The sequence below is a fragment of the Macrobrachium nipponense genome, chromosome 2, assembly GCF_015104395.2.
Source record: "Macrobrachium nipponense isolate FS-2020 chromosome 2, ASM1510439v2, whole genome shotgun sequence".
Classification (NCBI taxonomy): Eukaryota; Metazoa; Arthropoda; class Malacostraca; order Decapoda; family Palaemonidae; genus Macrobrachium; species Macrobrachium nipponense.
The window spans coordinates 124,243,282-124,262,443 of record NC_087201.1 but is presented as its reverse complement, the minus strand read 5'-3'; the positions used below and the strand labels follow the sequence as shown (position 1 = coordinate 124,262,443).

The 19,162-nt window shown below is 43.9% G+C and overlaps 2 protein-coding genes across 2 annotated transcripts in view; one reads left to right on the top strand and one right to left on the bottom strand.

Annotated features, from left to right (window-relative positions):
* Positions 1–19,162, top strand: part of LOC135221301 (uncharacterized) — a 146,837-nt gene that overhangs the window by 1,767 nt on the left and 125,908 nt on the right. The gene's annotated exons all lie outside the window — the stretch shown is intronic.
* Positions 1–19,162, bottom strand: part of LOC135221303 (uncharacterized) — a 70,685-nt gene that overhangs the window by 43,615 nt on the left and 7,908 nt on the right. The window contains exons 2-4 of the mRNA XM_064259110.1: positions 19,099–19,162; positions 5,041–5,074; positions 4,442–4,589 (exon numbers count right to left, since the gene is read on the bottom strand). The exon at positions 19,099–19,162 is cut by the window's right edge and continues 42 nt beyond it. Of these exons, the coding sequence (XP_064115180.1) occupies positions 4,442–4,589; positions 5,041–5,074; positions 19,099–19,162 (246 nt within the window). The remainder of the gene's footprint in view (positions 1–4,441; positions 4,590–5,040; positions 5,075–19,098) is intronic.

Here is a 19,162-nt window from a genome sequence, read left to right as displayed (position 1 = left end):
GTCATTCCTTTGATAGCACGACCCACACTGCACGCGTTTTTCTGTGCTGTGTTGTGTTTTTCCCTGGATTTTATCTTACCATCATCATGGAACGCAAGCTATTGCTGCATCCAAGTTAAGTACTGCTATTAATGGTTGACACTATTTAGGAGCTGCCTTTGGCACGTTTAACCAAATTATTTGGGTTTTTATAAGACGGCGTCCCATGCAGCGCCATCCCCGCGCCGCCATACTTGGCTCGCTCCCTCGTGTTACCTTGTTTTGTGTCCCAATCGGTCCCCCATACCTTTTGGGCTCGATTCTTTGTTTAGCAGTACCTTCCTATGATTATCAATGATGCAATTTATTGACGTTTTTGTTATTTTTATCTACACGGGGGATATTGTCCGAGCACACGCTCTCGGTACGTAGCCTACGTTGTTACCTTTCAGCCCAGATGTTCATGCATGCATGTATCTTTTAGTTGTTAGCTTACTTCTTCGTTAGGCGCCCTTGTACGAAGGACCCTGGTCCTTCTCCCTTTTGTCCTCGAGCCACCCTGGCCGCTTGCCCCGCGTTTTTTCGTCACGGCATATAGGCTAGCTGCTCGGAGTTGCAGGCTTGACCATCCTTCTCGATTGGCTCTGCCCAGCTTCTCCAGGACATTGCTCTTTCTCTCTCATCTCACTTTTCTCTTTTCCCCGTGTTAGGATAGGATGTTTATTTTATATGTTACATGTTCATTGAGACGGCTTCAGTTGGCCTATAGGCCTCCTTCGATCGCCTGGCCTTTTTCACTGCGTATATGTTCACCCGGCCGAGAGAGTTCCAGGCGGCCGCGTACGAGCCGCCCCGCTTTCGACCCTTCCAGTCCCTCTTCCCCCCACCTTGGGGGAGGGACGCTCGCTCACTCTGTCTTAGGCAGCCGATCCGAGCAAACCCTCCCCCTCCCCCCTCCAGGGGGATAGGGGAGGTGGCTGGAGGGCTCTCGGCGAGCTAGCCCGCTACCCTGCCATTCTCCCCAGAGGAGTAGGGGGGAGCCCTGCTCGGCCGAGCCTCGGTTGGCCACCAGGCTCGGTGGAGCTCGGTTCTCCTCGGCTCTCGGGTCACGTTTCCCTATCATTAGTCACCATCTCCTCCCCGCTCCGGTGGATGCAGGACCCCAGCATAGCCAGGCCCGCTTTGGTATGGTTGATTATTGTGGAGGCTCCAGCCTCCCTTAAAGGGTACGCTATGTTGCATGCATGTTCTTTTACATATAATAACATCCATTGCCTTTAGTTTAAGTTTTGTTGGCGGAGTCCTCCAACCCTGCCAGGGATCATCTCCCACCTTGTTCTAGTTTTAAGTTACCCTACAGGGGAGTTTGGCAACTCCGCCGTGTAACTTCCTTACCTGGTCTCCCCCTGCTCCACACCCGGTGCTTGTTCGGACTACTTCTTGCTCCGGCGTATGGAATAGGTGGTTATCCTGATTCAGTGATTAAATTGATCTCCAGCATCGCCGGAAACACACTGTTCCAAGCTCTGTCCTACCGATCCTACCAGATGCCTCGCCACAGTACACAGCTAAAGAGCAGGTCGAGACTGGACCATGTTACTTATTAACACCGGAGTACCCCGGCGTCATGGCATATCACAACCACGGACCTAGTCTGGAAGGTTAGTGTTGATACTCATGTATCATTTCACTTACAGGTCACCCATTGTATGGAGGCTGGCTGCAACGCTGTCCTCCTAGAACCCCTGTGGGCACGAGGTCTGCCGGACCCACTCCACCTGCGCGATCCGCCTCAACGAGTCCGTGGTATGGCACCACGAGAATTGCCTCATTTACTACGAGCTTGTAGACCAAGTCCCCTCTGAGGTAGCTGGCGTTCCGGAGTTCACACAGTAATGCAATAAGTACCAATGAAATTTATGTCAATTTTATATGACTTTTAGAATAAGTTACGGTTTAACCTAGGTTAGTCTTAAGTATTAACGTAACCCTCTTTTTCAGGGCGTCCAAGCGGTCCGGGAGACTGCTTTAGCCACCCTGAAGGCCTGGGTTGGTGGGTTTGGCCATATCGTTGCCAAGGGCCAACCTTATATTTTATCTAAGGAGATGGCCACTCTCATCTTCCCTGGCGGGAAGAGCACATCATCCGTGGACCCCGAAGTGGCAGCTCCCCTGATCGCTTCCATTCAAGAGGCGGTCGCTCAGCCCCTGGAGGAGGCGTCCACGCAAGAAGTCGCACAGGAAGTAGCTGCTCTGGACTTGGACCTCGAGCCCATGGCTATTGAAGGCACGGGTAACGGTAAGAGTGTTTGTGAGGCAGGTACTGTAGGGGCTCAAGGGCTTTCCTTGAGCCCATCTAGAGCTTCTTCTCCTTCGACTTCAACCTCTTTCCAGGGATTCACCGGGGGACTTCAGTCGGTCAGGCCAAAGTCCACCTTGGCGATCCCTAAAGTCAAAGGCAAGCGAGACTAAATCGCTTCAGAAGTCCCTGTCTAAGAAGTCAGGTACCAGCCATGTCCATAAGCTTCTGGCTCACCATCCCGGGGCTGACAAGGCTAAACTGGCTTCCTATTCTAAAGGATCGAGGACCAAGACTTCTAAGGAGAGGGCTCAGCCCTCCTCCTCCAACCCTGAGGCATCCACCTCAAAAGGGGCCAGATCCAAGGTCCCTAAGGAGAAGGTAGAACCTTCCTCCTTAGACCCTGATGTTTTCTCTGCTAATATTTCAGCAAATATTATGCAGCAGATGGGCAGCATGGTCAGGAACTTGGTGCAATCCAAGTTCCAAGAAATGTTCGCCCAATTATCCTCCTCCTTAGAGGCGTCAGGGCAGTCTATCCAAGCCCTCTCGGATAGACTAGTTACCCAGGAGAACCTTATTGCAGGTCTCCGAGAGAACGCATTGACAGGACTTCCACAGTCCGGCCAAGCAGCTCAGAGCTTGCTAATGCCGGACTCATCTACCCTTCTTCTCTTTACGCCGAACAACCCATGGAGGGTTGCTTCATATGCTCCTTTCGTGGATGGCATGCTTACGATTGAGGGCTGCGGAACTCGAAGGTTTGAGGACTTCGAGTTCTATCCGGAAGGATTACAGCCCCCTTTCATGGACTATGTCCGCCTGACGGAAGCAGCTATGAGGAGGGAATACAAGGTCCCGAAAAACCAGTAATCCTTTCCCGGGACCAGGCCCAGCAGGCATGGTTACGTAACCTTGAGGAGTGGCAATGCACTAACACCAGGGTTACGGCATTCAAGAGCCCGTTTACAATCTTCACTGTAGATGAGGAAACGCCCATCCCGTTCACGTCTAAGGTGGCAGAGTTGACATTGCAGGCAGCAATGAAAGACGAACCTATGGCCAGCTCTGGGAGACAGAACCGACTTCCCTCCTGCTCCCAGGAACTGATGATCACTGGGTAGACCTTCCAGCCACCTTTTCCGTAGGTAAACTGAAGCCGGACTGCGCCATCATGCTGTTCAGTGAGAGGTTACCCAGGCTATCTGAAGGCCTCATTCAAACTGAATATGACGCCAGGATGAGACTTTGCAGGTCCCTCAATTCTCTAGTTATGACGGAAGTATCGGCTCTAATCTACGGAGAAGAACCGTTATTTAAGATCATCACCCAGTCACTATTGTATTCAATGCAATGTGACTTGTATGATTTCTCAATTCATAACTAAGTTCTTATACAATACTCAGAGACTCAAGGAATAATGGCTTGAAAAAAGTTGAGTGAGACTACTGGAAGTCTGAAACACACAAAGGTTTCAGTCAATGATCAAAATTGCATGGCTAATCACCAGGCTTACAGACAGCAGACCATCCATTGGAAAGAAGATCTTCATGAAGGTTCATTAAGAAATTAAATTAACAAAGGACCTCAAACTGATGATGTTTCCTCCTTTAAACAGAAAAGCACATAACCAGAAATCTATTATTTCTTTACAATAATAACTGTATTAAATGATAATCAAAAAAGGGGAAAAATTACCCATATGATTACTTTTACCAGCATGACAGAAGGACTTTGAAAGTTTCATTGCCATAACAGTTCAGGAATTCTGTACTATCCAAAATCTATTCCTGTTTCAAGTATAAACTCTCGGTCACAGAGCAGAGGATACAAAACATATTTGTCAGTATCAAAAGCACTACAAATTATACTTACTACATACATGAAAATAAATACTTCTAATGGCCAACATGGATTTATCTGAAAATATGGCTCACATCCTAATACATCACTCCATTATATATAATGTATTTTATAAGTATGTGTATGCCACATCTCTTATTATATTCTTAAGTTTTAAACCACCATTACTAAATGTTCAGGAAGGAACAATATTATCAGAAAAAGTATAAAAGAATAAACTGTATATACGTACTCTCAGGCATATGCTACTAAACATACAAATAATTTTTTACTTGGCTATGAAATTCATCTCTTACTAACCTTAAATGTAACCAGGTACTCATTCAACACAGTAGCTTTAAAGACGACAACTTCAGATCCTTCCTCTTCATTGTAGATAATAACTCTTGGCTCTTCACCTGACATCTCATACACAATACTGTCCCCACACAGTACACTAACATATCGCCTATCAATAAGAAATGGAAATTAAAGTCACTGTACAGTCTTATCTATGTAAAGAGAGTACGTATACTGATGTGCACACACATGTAAACATAGAATTTCAATTAAGGTTTAGACATCATAAATATATTTTAACTATACTTCTTGCTTCAAAAGAAAGTTTAACCAAGTGTTTCAATTAACTGGGAATTCTTAAGACATTTTGAAAAATAGTATTTCTTCCATCGCAGAAAAAGCACCCCTTACAACTACGTTTCCCATACTGTTCTCTACTTTGGGAATGAAGCAACTACTATATTGCCAAGAACAAATGGAGAAGCTGTGCATACCAAAATTCATGTAGCCAAGTGTAACTCTTTAAGTCTCCAAACTGACTGAAAAATACATTCTGTATCAATAGCACTTAATAAAGTTAAACAATATGAGCTCAAATTAGACATAATTAAAGCACTTACCCTTCTGATCCATGCTGCTTCAAGGCATGGGCCTCTGCAAATAGAATATAAAAAATAAATTCTGTATTAATTTCCCAAAGATCACAAATACAATGTATCATTTCAAAAACTTTGCTGTTATGTAAACTTCCAACGGAATTAGATAAAAACATACAGATTTTTATTTTTTTATGTGCTCAACCATTAAATGCCTGGTTGGGTAAAATAGGTTACATATATACTTCCAAGACAGGTGATAATCTCCTTCCAAAACATTTATTGGCACTGATTCCCTTAGTATTACTGTACTTTTATAGTATACATACAACAAGGAATGGAAAGGGAGCCTGGTAATCACATCTTAAATTTTATCTTAAGGCTTTGCAATTTCCATTTTTATCTTATTTTCTAAACATTTTGAGATGTTTAAATATGTACATAATAAATGTGTCATCAATAAGATACCAGACTAAAAAAAGGAGGGAAGTGGTCTCATTTTTTATAATAGTACACTAATGTCCCCCAAAATTATATTCAAATTTTTTATAATAGTACACTAATGTCCCCCAAAATTATATTCTAAAAGTTCTCTACCTTAAATTAAAATTCTTAAAATAAATTCAGTGATAAAGAATTGGGAGACTATTGTACAAATAAAAGGCCAGAAAACATAAGAACTTCTACACCCTCAAGTACTCCTTGTTGCCCCCTGAAAAAGGGATTTTGACGTAAGGAAAAATCTATTTCTGGGCGATTGGCTCGTGTCGCCAGCGAAATATCCTTTAATCTATTATTTCTAGGGTAAATGTACTAACACATACCAGAGAATAAATAAATAAAGAAAAAGGTCAGTACAACTGACTCGCTCACCCTCCAAGAGGGTGTCGGTATGAACACTATGGCGAGTGAGACCACTACCACGAGCCGATTGCCAATAGAAATCTCCCACTACAAAATCCCCACAAGAGGAGAGCCGACCCACAGAGTGGGCAGCAACTACTACTACTCCATCCCATGCTGCCGACTGCTGCGCCTCTGGTGGCCATCCTGAAGTTAGCAGACAATCTTGAGCGATGGGATGGGTAGGGCGGGATTTCGCTGGCGACACGAGCCAATCGCCCAGAAATAGACTTTTCCTTACGTCAAAATCCCTTTTCTGGGCTCAGCTCGTGTCGCTGCGCGAAATCGTACCAGAGAAATAGCACAAGATTGTAAAGAAAATTCAACAAAACAAAAAGAGGTCTCAAATAAAAGATAAAATAAAAGAAAAGAATATAATTGCTAATAAAGATACATATACACAATGATACAAAATTAGAAATATTGCTTAAATTAAACTTAATGCTAATAATATTTCTTAAATTAACGTAATTTGCATATATACAGGGCTTACATGGAATATATGTTTAAAAGTAGTATCTGTGTATCGATATGTACCAAGAACTCTAAAGCAATTATGACAATAACTTGAACAGAACAAACTTCAATAATAATAATATATGAAGGAATGTATATGACTTAATATACAAAACCCGTAACCATTGTAAATAAGATGTATCCCCTAGCATAAAAATAAGGGATCACATCAAAGAGATCAATATATACAATCGATTGTGAGTGTCCCTAGCAAAAAAATAAGGGACACCCACCATATCATCATTAAAAGCAAGCTAAAGACACAAGGTAACCGTAGATGAACAAGGCAGGCATAGACAACTGTTGGGTGAGACAGGTAGAAAGGAGGACTGGATCTTCTACTAAAGATTAGCAGAGTCGGGGGAAACTATGTTACCCGCCGCAACTGCTGAAAATTTCAGAGCTTCCAAGGACTTTAAGTAATGACGTTTAAATACTGTCGGCGATTTCCATCCAGTATATTTTTTCAACTCATCGAAGTTCATATGTTGGAAATAGTTAATTGAGGTGGCTACTGCCCTGACATCATGTGCTTTTGGAAAAGAGTCAGGATTGGCTTGTTTAATAAAGTACAGGATCTGCTGCCTGATGCCTTTAATAGATAAAGTACCACCTTTTTTCTCTCTTAAAGAGAGGACCCGATGAGGATGAGGAGGTCCTAGACAGAAAGGCTCGTAAGGTCGATACTGGGCAAAGAGATATTTCGGGTTGTGAAGGGGGTACTACCTTCCATGGTGTCCCACTCATCAAAGGATCTTCATTCTTTGCTATAAAACTACGTTCCGGAGAAAGTAGCACTTCCCCTGTGGGAAGAAATTGAAGTATGATCCGGGTCTCTGGATAATGCCGACAGTTCTGAAATTCTAGCTCCTGAGGCCAAGCTTAACAAAATAGAGTTTTTCTTAAGAGCATTATAAATGAACATGTGTCATTATCAGTTTCTGAAGCCAGCTTTAGAACATCATTTAAGAACCATGATACTGACGTAGGCCTTACAGAAGGTCGTAAGTCTAGCACAAGCCTTGGGAATAGACGAGAAGTAGGAGTCTGTCAAGTCTATGTTGAAACCAAATTGAAAAATCTTTTCAAGGCTGACTTGTTTGTCGTAATGGTGCTAGCTGCTAAGCCTTTTTTCAAATAAAGATCTGAAAAAGGATATAGCTGAATTGATTGTCATGATTCTAATATCTGATTCTCTCAGGAAGTTGCTAACTTTTTGACAGCAGCATCATACTGTCTTAAAGTTGAATCTCTTTTATCGGAGTCCCAAGAAGAGAATGTTTTGAGAGGGTCAATATTCGCATCCCTTTTTCGCTGCAAACTTCATGAAATCCATAAAGTTAGGGTTTTTAGAATTCCTGAGGAAGCGAAGACAGTCTTCGTTTGCACTGACTGGAGAGCCTGGACTGGGAATCCGAAGAGGGCGAAGACCAGTTTCCAGAATTAGAGGGTACCAATTGCTCTTCGGCCAGTCTGGGGCTACTAGAGCCACTTGACCCTTGAATGTCCTGAGTTTGTTCAGTACCTTCATGAGAAGATTCACTGGAGGAAAGACATAAATCTTCTCCCAGTTGTTCCAGTCTAGGGCCCAGGGCGTCCGTGGCATAGGCAGAAGGGTCCAGGTTGGGGGCCACATAACATGGGAGTTTGTGGTTCGCTTGGGATGCGAAGAGATCCACTTGTAGGCCTGGAACTCTCTGAAGAATCCATTGGAACGAACTGTTGTCCAGTGACCATTCCGACTCTAGAGGTACTGATCGGGATAGAGCATCTGCTATGACGTTTCTCACTCCAGCTATATGGGTGGAGGAGAGGTGCCAACTGAACTTGTACCGACCAAGGGAGAAGATGGCTACCATGAACCATGATTTAGATGACGTGATTTGGAGCCTCCTGTTTTATACAATGTACTACCCACTGCGCTGTCCAAGACTAGCTTTATGTGGGAGTACTTTGGCGGACGTAACCTTTTTAGAGTCAAGAACACTGCCATTGCTTCCAGTACGTTTATATGGAACTGACGGAACTGAGGTGACCAAGTTCCCTGAACTTTCTTGAACTGGGAATATCCTCCCCAACTGCTTAATGAAGCGTCCGTGTGGATGGTAATCCCCGGAGGAGGAAACTGAAGGGGCAATGATATCGATAAGTTCTTGACTTTCGCCCACGGGCGAAGTCGATTCCGTAGAATCTGAGGGACTAAGGATAATTTGTCCCTGGACCTGACGTTTGCTCGTGAGCGCCAGATTCTGGTTAGGTCTTTCAGTTTGGCTTTCATCAAGATGTTTGTCACTGATGCAAACTGGAGTGAACCCAGGATCCTTTCCTGAGTTCTTCTTGACGCAAGTTTTGTGACTCAGAAATTGCTTTACTGACTTCGCTATTTCTTTCCTCTTGGCTGATGGAATCGACAGAGTATGGGAGGATAGATTCCATTGGATGCCCAGCCACTGAAAGTTTGACTCTGGAGTGAGTCTTGACTTGGTCCTGTTTATCTTGAAGCCTAGATATTCCAGGAACTGAATCACTTTCAGTGTTGCTATGTGGCATTCCTCGACTGTTGGAGCCCAGATCAACCAATCGTCGAGATACACTACTACCATAACCCCTTGCGATCTTAGTTGTTGAACTACTACTTCCGCCAACTTCGTGAACACCCTGGGTGCTACGTTGAGCCCGAAAGGAACTACCTTGAAGGAGAATGTCTGGTCTCCTATCTTGAAGCCCAGATACGGACGGAAGTGTCTTGCAATAGGGATATGATAGTAAGCGTCTGTAAGATCGATAGAGGTGGTGACGGCCCCACGGGGAAGTAAGGTCCGTACCTGCGAGATCGTGAGCATCTTGAACTTGTCGCAGCGAATGGCTAAGTTTTTAAGCGGGACAAGTCTAAGATTACCCTTCTTTTGTTCTTTTTTGTGAGCCTTTCTTTTGGAACGCTGAAACAAGCGTCCTTGAAATTTTTAATCTGTTGACTCTCGCTATAGCTCCTTTCTGAAGGGAGGTCCTCCGCATACTCTGTCAATTCTTTGGATGGAAGTTGCGGAAAGGTCTGGATGGGGGCGGGTCCCGCTACCCAACTCCAACCCCAGGCCTTTTGACACAATGCTCTGCGCCACTTGCTGAAATTCCACCGGTGGCGGAAGTGAAACAGCCTCCCTCCTACCTGAAAGTCCTCATTGATGTGGTAGCCTCCTCGCCTCTCCCTGAAATGCTTTTCCTCTATTAAAGGACCCTCCCGATCCTCTCCCACGAAAGGATCGCTTACCTCTGCCTCCCTTACCCGAGCGGTCATACTTCTGGGAAGCCTGACCCTCGAAGACTTGATTGAAGGCTGGAGAGAGAGCGTAAGAGGTGGAGGGTTGAGGCTGGGGGGAAAATGACAAAATAATTTGGCTGCGACTGAGCCTTGGAGGTAGAAGGTTGGGCTGCTTGCACCAACGGGACAGCTGGAACCGGCTGAGTAAAGCGTGGCTGTTTCTTCTGGTAAGGCTGGAAACGTCTGGGTTTCCTTTGAGCCTTACCCTTGACCACTTGATCTTGGCGTCTCTTGGCCGTAAGACCCCAACGATCTTTAAGGCTTTGGTTTAGTCTCGTAGCCTCTGCCTGGACCTCCTTCACCATCGCCTCTGGGAAGAGGTCTGCTCCCCAGATGTTCGATGTAAGCAACTTATTCGGTTCATGCCGAATCGTTGCTTCTTGGAGGACATGTTTTCTACAGTTTGTTCTAGCCGTGGCGAACTCAAACATATCAGACTGCACCGTTTGAGTCAGAGACTTGGTGAGAAGCTTAAAAAGTGGCTCAGAACCATAGGAAATGGTAGCCACCTCGGTCATGGCCATGGTATTGATAGACCTCCGGCTAACCCTAGATTTGGCATCAAATTCTGCCTGAATGAGGCTATCTGGAAGCCTAGGCAGCTTCTCACCAAACTGCTCCATAGCACAGTCTGGTTTGAGTTTGCCCGCGAAAAGGTGTTGGGCAGATCTTCCCACAACTCACCGGCTGAGGGAAGTAAAGGAGACGTAGGGTCCGCTTCTTTCAGCTGAGGCATCGAATCCCCCTTCTGGGCTGCTGGAATGGTGGTCGTAGCGATCTTTGTCAAGAAAGGGAGCGGGGTACTCTCTTCCATTGTAAAGATCGTAAAAGGACTCTTAAATGGTTGTATCTTCGTGTTGGAACAGTCCATGTCCTCTAGACACCTGAGCCATTCTCTCTGAGCCTGGTCTCGTGAATAGAGGACTGTCTCTTTCGGTACCTTATCGTCTCGAGTCATGGCCGAGGCGGTGAGCCTGGCGTAGCCGATGAACGGAGGCTGAAGGTCTTCCGGGTAGAACTCGAAGTCTTCAATCCTCCGAGTTCCACATTCCGGGATAGAGATAAGCCCGTCTTGGAAGGGGGCGTATGACGCTACTGCTCCAAGGATTTGTTCATAGAGAAGAACGGAGGTAGAGAGTCATACGGAGGCAATTGCGCTCCCCCTGTGCTGAAAGGTGGGGGAGAAGCTAGTGGAGCTTGGCTCAGTCCGGCTATAATGTTGTCCTGAGAGTTGATCCTATCAGACAACCGGGAGATCATCTGTTCCATACTGGTTTTCAGAGAACCAACCAGATCGCCCACTTGTTGCAATAGACCAGCATTGGAATCCAAAGCCGGAGCTGCTGCGGAGGTGGACGGGTGGCTCTGAACGGAACCAAAGGTAGTGGAACTGTTGACTCCGCTGGAGTGTGTGATCTCTCCCTGGAGGATCTACTCCTAGAGGATTTAGAGCCGGACCCAGAAGCTTTAGACCTCTCTGCTCCGGGATTTCTAGCCGGAGACTTACAAGATGAAGATGACGCCGACGCCGTCTTTTTAGAGACGACGACGTCTTATTCAAGGTTTTTACTGCTTGACCTTTGACCTTGGGTCTAAGCGGAAGCATCAGGAGAAGTATAAACCAATTCTGTACCTGTAAAGCCTTGGAAGGATGGAGAGGTTGCAGGGGGGTAGAAGATCCAGTGGCACCCAAGTGGCATCCCTTGGGCGTCCAACGTTACCTACCTCGACCAACAGGTCGTCTACACCTACCATGGGTTCGATATTAAGATCCAATGTCGCGACTTCCGAGGAGATGTCCTGGCCTGGATCCGTCAACGAGGCAGCGAGCTGTTGTTGAATGAAAGCGATAGTTGGGGCCGCCTCTGCTGGGTCGACGTAGCCCGTTGACTTGCCTCCGAAAGGGAATCAGCAGTACCGCCAACCTCTTCTCAAGAATGTAGGGCATACCCTTGGCGGCGTTCTTCCCAAAACCGCCGACCCAGGCCCGCAGGGTTGCAGTGCGTATCCTTCACAGCCGGAGCTGGAGAGAGGGTATTTATTAGATTTTAAGATTAAACTTAAAACTAAAACTAAATAAAAGCTTAACTTAAAATTATAGGGGATGCAAAAAACCCCCTTGTATTTTTATCTTAAGTTTAAGAAAGATTGAATTTAGAAAACTTAAGAACTATAACAAATTGGGGACTGGCTAACGGAGTTGGAATACTTACCCCGTCTAAAAGCTGGCTCACCAGATCATAACAGATGGTGCATGTCTCGTGATACCAGACCTGGAGGTCCCCGTGCGGAGTCGCGCATGGAGCATGGGACCGGCAAACTTCATGTCCACAGGGATCTTGAAGTGTGGCGGCGCATCCCGGATGCTCACAGTTGGTGGTCTGTAAGTGAAAAGACACATGAGTATCTTAAAGGCTATCACTTACAGGCTAAAGACAGAAGAACTCCGTTGCATGCCGGAGCTCGGAAAAATTTTGGGCATAACCCCTCCCTTAACGCCTGAATAGGCTATAACCCCGGAGAGATCCGGTGAGGCAGATAAGGGAGGGGGATGGTTTAAGGTAGCTTAAGATAAACTTACTAGTTTAACATAACAGAATCTTAAACCTATAAAATTCGAACGTACCGGACTAAGTCCAGTGCGTGGCGGAGCGTGTCGCGACTCAGCGCGACGGAGGGGTTAGTAGAGACCAACTGTATGCCTCGGTCCACCCTGCGGGGTGGACTAGCACCTTTCCACTTGGATGCCGGGGCTCCGGTAGAAAAGGAGCCCCAGTAAGGTGGGAAAGGGCGAGAGGGCACACAGACTCGCGCCCTAGCAACTGGAGCGACCGGAGAGAGCGACGGAGGGGGGAAAGGCCAGTCCCCCACCCTTACCATCCGGCCGGACCGAGAAGCTGGAGAGGTCGAGTCCAGTCTGGGTCTGTCCCGTCCCTCTACTCCCTCCGCCTGGGGGGAGAGGGAGGCAGGCTCGGGTATGCGGAGCGAGCGTGGGCAGACCAACCCTCCCCCCGACTCTATGGAAGAGCGGGAGGGGGGAAGATGACTGGACAGGCGTCTGGCTGCTCCGTGATCACGTAGTGACCACGGGGCGGTAACAACAAAACAATGAAACAACAAGGCCTAGAAAAACACAACGGCTGATCAGAGAGATGCTATCGGGAAGCAACCGAACTGAAGAGCGGTAGCATATGGGCCCTATGGGCCATAACCCTAGGCTAAGTGGAAGCCAGGACTCCTACATTAACATAAAAACCATAATTAAAATAAAAGATAAATCATTGCAAAGAGAAGAAAACAAAAGTAGTAGGAGAAAAAATCCAGGAGTGTACGACTAACCCAAGGGAAAGTCTACCACTCAAAGCTAGCCGGGGCCGATACTAAGAGCCGTGGCTAGGGTCTGGATAGAAGGAGCCTACATAAGGTAAAAAGACATGCATGCATGACATAAACCGTGTAGACTGTACCCTAAAAACAAATAGGATGATAAAAATAGAGCGTACTAAAGTAAGGGAATGTTTCTGGGTATGGGAGACCAAGAACGAACCCGCCACGAGGCAGAACCATGCTGCCATGCTTCCGACCAGAGTTTGTATTTTATACCTAAAAAACGGCAAATACGGGCTCAGGGACGGAAAAAACCAAATAGCAATAAACATTGAGTACTTAACTTAGCTGCTGCGATGGCTGCACGCTCCATGATAAATAAATCCAAAATTAAGGGCACAAATAACACAGAGTAAAAAGGGGCACGTGTATACAGTGTGCGCTAACTGAAAAGGATGGCCACCAGAGGCGCAGCAGTCGGCAGCATGGGATGGAGTAGTAGTAGTTGCTGCCCACTCTGTGGGTCGGCTCTCCTCTTGTGGGGATTTTGTAGTGGGAGATTTCTATTGGCAATCGGCTCGTGGTAGTGGTCTCACTCGCCATAGTGTTCATACCGACACCCTCTTGGAGGGTGAGCGAGTCAGTTGTACTGACCTTTTTCTTTATTTATTTATTCTCTGGTATGTGTTAGTACATTTACCCTAGAAATAATAGATTAAAGGATATTTCGCGCAGCGACACGAGCTGAGCCCAGAAATGACATTTTTATGATAAAAAATATTTTATATATATACTTACCAAGTAATTACATTGCTTAGTTTCATGCTGGTAGCTTCAAATTTGATAATCATGGTATCGCTAGTTACATTGTCTGTGCAGGTATCACCCTGTCCACTTACAGAGTAAAAGAGGAACACCTTCAGCAAGTAGTCAATTGTTTCTGCCCAATCCCATATGCAGGGAGGTGGTAGGGCTCTGATTCGTGATTACTTGATAAGTATATATATAAAACATTTTATCATAAAATTGTCATTTTTACATAGTATATGTAACTTACCACATAATTACATTGCTGAATCCTAAATTGACCCGGAGGTGGGATACGGTTAGTTCTACCTCCCACATTATAAATACTAATGCACAGAGAAACAGAAAATAAATATATTGAATCAGTGCTTGTTGTTCCTCACTTGATAAGAGAGCTGCTACAGGAAGATACTGCCTCTGGTCAGTGCTCATCTTATCCATGTAGGGTGTGGATAATTGGCCAGACTCACCTCTACAACAGTAAAGCTTTGTATAAAAGTATGAAACTGGTGACTACTAAGCGTATAGGCAGTCAGTTGCCTCTGCCCTGGGCATGTAACCAACTAAATAAGGGCAAGATTATATAACAATAAACACCTACACCAACAAATATATAAAAAATTACCAAACCCAACCATAAAATTAAGAACTGGAGGGTGCTCCAAGTACTAAGTGCCCCCCGACTCCCCTTAAACACAACACCTGATATCAAGTATAGGAAGAAAATCTTCCTATACTGCCTCCTTAACACCCTGCCAGCCCCCGATAACAGCCCTAATGCACCGCACTTAAAATCCCTTCCACATCTTTCAAATAATGTGTCGAAAAGAACAACTGACAGTTCCATTAAGTAGCCTGCAAAATGGATGAAATAGACAAATTATGGCTAAAAGGCAATGATGTGGCTTCCGATCTGATTTTGTGAGCTTTAGCTCTTACTAAATTAAGGCCCTCTCCCACCTGTGTATGTGCTTCCTTGATTAGATCCTTTGGGAAAAATCCAAGCTATTCTTAGACATGGCCCATGACGGATTCTTAACCGAGCACCACAAATGAGTAGAGGGCCCCCTAATCTTTTTGTCTTGTCTCGATAGTACCTTAGTGTCTCAGTCGGCACAGTGTCCTCTCCTCTTCTTGTGGGTTTAAGACTTCCATTAAACTTTTGATGACAAAGGAACAAGACCAAAGTTTGTTAGGGTCTTCATTTTTTACTAGAAAACCCAATGCAAGGGAACACACTGGATCTGCCTGTGAAAAGCCTACTTTCTTGTCAAGGGTGTATATCTCATTTACCCTTTTTGTGTCACTAGCACAACCAAGAAAAAGGTTTTCTTGTTAGATGTCTAAGAGATGTGGATCTAAGGGGTTCAAATTTGGATCCCAACAGCCATTTAAGAACCCCATCTAGATTCTAAGAGACCATTTCTGAGCCTTTGGACTTGTGATATTGAGAGACCTTATGAGGTCTGAGATGTCCTGGTCAGTACAAAAGTCTAACCCCCATGACAGAATACATAACTAAACATTGCTCTGTATCCTCTGATAGTTGATGACAAAAGGCCTCTAGACTTCCTAAGATACAATAAAAAGTCTGCTATATTACTAAAAGAAGTTGAAGACAACAAGACATCATGTCTTCTAAACCAATCCCTGAAGATTGCCCACTTGGCCTGATAGACTCTGTCAGACGAAGATCTGCATTTAGTGACAGCTTCTGACGATGCTCCTGAAAGTCAAGGCCAAAGTGAAATATCGTTAGTATCGATTGAAGTGGGGTTGTTTGTCTGTCGGTAGCAACAGTAGAACTGGGAGCCATTCTTGTCGTGGTCAGAATGGGGTTACCAGGGTCATTGTAACATTGTTGTAGTTCCTGACTTTGTTTATCACCTCTCTTATCATGCAGAAAGGTGGGAAAGTGTACAGATCCATGTTTGACCAGTCCTGTAGCATGGCATCCATTTCCCAAGCCAGAGGATCCGGGACTGGTGAACAATAAATTGGAAGTCTCCGATTCTGACATTCCAAAAAGGTCTACCTAAGGTCTACCCCACAGTTTCCACAGATTCTCGCACACCTGGGGAGAAAGAGTCCATTCTGTGGGGAGTACAATGGGCCGCGCAAATTCACATTCTCCTAATTTGTGGACTCACTGATTTCTCTCTAGACCATATCTACCCATTATTTGTGGGAAATATGACAAATTTTCTAAGACAATTTGTATTTTTCATAGCTACAAACCTGAGGTCTTAACTATAGGATCATTTCTAGTGCCTAGCGCCATAACATACCTAGTAGGGGCGCCATTAACTGGTTATAAAAGCCATAAGCGTCATAAATCGCTGAATTTCGGTTAATGGCAGTTTTTGTTTATCAACACCCCGCCGACAACGGAACCCCCACCGATAACCAGGGATGGCCTTTATATAGGTAGGTATCATATTTAGAAATCATCTTAAAACTAAACATTTCATGAAATGTACATTATAGGCAATCCCTGGTTATTGGTGGGGTACTGATGAGCCAAACCACCATGAACTGAAACTCAGCAATTTATGGGCGTCAATAATGGTGCCTCTATTAGGTATGTTATGACGCCATAACTAAAAGGCAATAACTGAAACTCAGTACGTTATGGCACCATAGCCAATTTTATGGCGGTAGACAAGCACTGTAAAACTGGATCACCATTAACAGTCTGCCGATAACTGGGGACTACCTGTATGCGCAGAATACCAATGCGCAGTTCATGCCCGATTAACCCAATGCAGTTCAATGTTCTATCGTTTGTCCATGTTTGCATGTATGATACAGTATATACTACGGACTAAGAATATTCTTTAAAATGTACTCTAAGCGTTAAATCGGCTTTCTCCAAAAATATACATATCTGTTAAAAGGAAGTAGTTTAACCAGTGAAAATTTCTGCAAGTTCAAGTAAAGACTTTTTAACTTAGGTATTTTCCATAATCACTAGAATTCCAAGAGATTTTATAAAATCCCCAAATTGTTAGTGCTTTTAACCCACTAATTTACTGATACTGACCATTGACAGTTAATGAATCAGAGTGTAAGCTGCATTGGAAGATTAGAGGAATGAGAGTGGTCAGTCCAGTATTAGCCTCTCTCATTAGTTTAGAAGAAAAATTCACTCAGGTACCAAGTCAATCAGCTGCTTGTGTCCATAAGAAGAGAAGGAATGACTACTACTTATGGGTCAGATATGATTTCCTTCTGTGTGACAATTTTTAGAAATTAATAAAAATAGTGCAGCAGCCGCACAAAATCTCCACTGTACCTCAGAACAATTGAAGATACATTGGATGTCATTAAACATGTTCGTACGTAGTATACATTTTAATTAAGAATGGTGGGAGAAACCATATGCAAAAAGTTCCAGCAATGTTACAACCATTCCCTTTGAGCTTTTCAAATCTATGTGGAGAATGCCAAAAAATGAGCAACAGCCCATGGCTAAAGGCATGGCTTTCAGGCCATTATTCTGCAAGGCTCTAACTTTGAAAGGTCATCAAGACTTATTTGCTATGCAGGTAATGACACTTTAAAAATTCAAATGGATCATGGTATATCGGGATCACTTTAACAAATTTCATGTACTCCAGCCTCTGACAAATGAGTAATGCAACTCTTGGACCTTTCCATCCACTTTGATGCCACAGCCATACTTAAAAGCAGCAATGGCTTGGTATTTATATTACTTGTGATCATCAACCTGTAATGTATTTAGCCAGATTTCATCAATGTTTATGATAAACTACATCATTCTCAATCAAGGCTCATTGGAACCAACTACTGGGGCCCTTAAAAACATCCTGATAGTGTGGTTAGTAAACAACAATACTTTATCAAGACTGGACTTCAGACATCAAATTCGTGCAATTTCAGATCTCAGCTCATCATTTGGAAATTGTATTCTCACTAGTACTATGGGTTATTTGGCTGAGAAACTCTAGTTGGCCTCACTTTTATCATCCTTGCCAGAATAAAGAGTGAAATTACCTAATGTCTGGGCTGCCATTGAAAACAATCTGCCATGGATTGAGATGGTTGCCATATCTATTAAGTCTTGTGATGTGAATGAATCTTTTGCTGTGACAGATGTGCCATTTAATGACATAAAGAATACTCCCATAGAATGCGTTCTTCACATGATGCAACTTCCAAGGGTGAAATTGTAACTGATTTTGCTACATCTAATAGCTATTTGTCACAGACTTACCAGGCTTTGTTGAAGAGAGTGCATATGTCCATATTGAACAGATAAAGTGATGTCATAGAATAGCATATGCTAGACAAGTGTAGCAGTCATACAGAATGGTAAAACTGTCATCTTAACCAGAATTAGGGCAAACTGGAAGACAATATACCTATGCCTATTCAAGATGTCAAGAGCAGTATGGGAGCCCCCACATAATATTCTTGGTTTTATCTCTGCATGAGATCTTGGCAAGGATTTATAAAGGATTGCTGTCAAGGCTGGGACTTTATGCAGACAGATATCAAGAAATAAAATAGATTCATGTCATCAGCATCTTTTAACAGAAGAAATACTAACTTGAAACAAACTGTGTGTTTGTCCAGTCAGCTCCAGGAAGACAGGGTTTCAATAAGTGTGACAGCAGTGCCAGACAACAGGTGTATATTTTTCAAAGCCAAGTTGAAATGCACTTCAGATTTCCTTGTTAATTGTAAATGTGCAAAGAAATGAATTGGATGACTTTGTTCTCATGCTGTGATTGTACTTCCTTTTTAATTGTTTTATTTGAGTCAATTTGACATGGTGTCTTAATAAAGTTAACTTTTCAAGCTTTACTTCAGTTTCAATTTAACATAGATGTCTGAATAAGTGAAAGTGATGAATACAATACTTTCCCAGTATAAAACTAAATACGTTCTGTATCAGTAAAAATGTGAATGCCCTCTGTTTCATAGAAGTGATTTCATGAAATCTCTAAGGATTTCAGAGATTGCATGGAGCCCCCAAATGAAACAGCAATTACAAGAACTTCCTTAAAATGTCAGTGATTTCATGCAATCACTGGTTACAGTACTTACCTGTCACATATTCATATAAAAGACATAGGTTTGTATTGTGACTGAAACAAAAATATCTCACAAAATTTAAAGCTAAAAGTAATCCAGACACGAGGAAATCATTAGTGAAAGTATATCCCTCTCTAAAGGTTACTTACCTATCAATGGTGCTGAAAGTTCCACTCCTTCTAAAACACTCTGTTGTGGGATACAAACAACCCA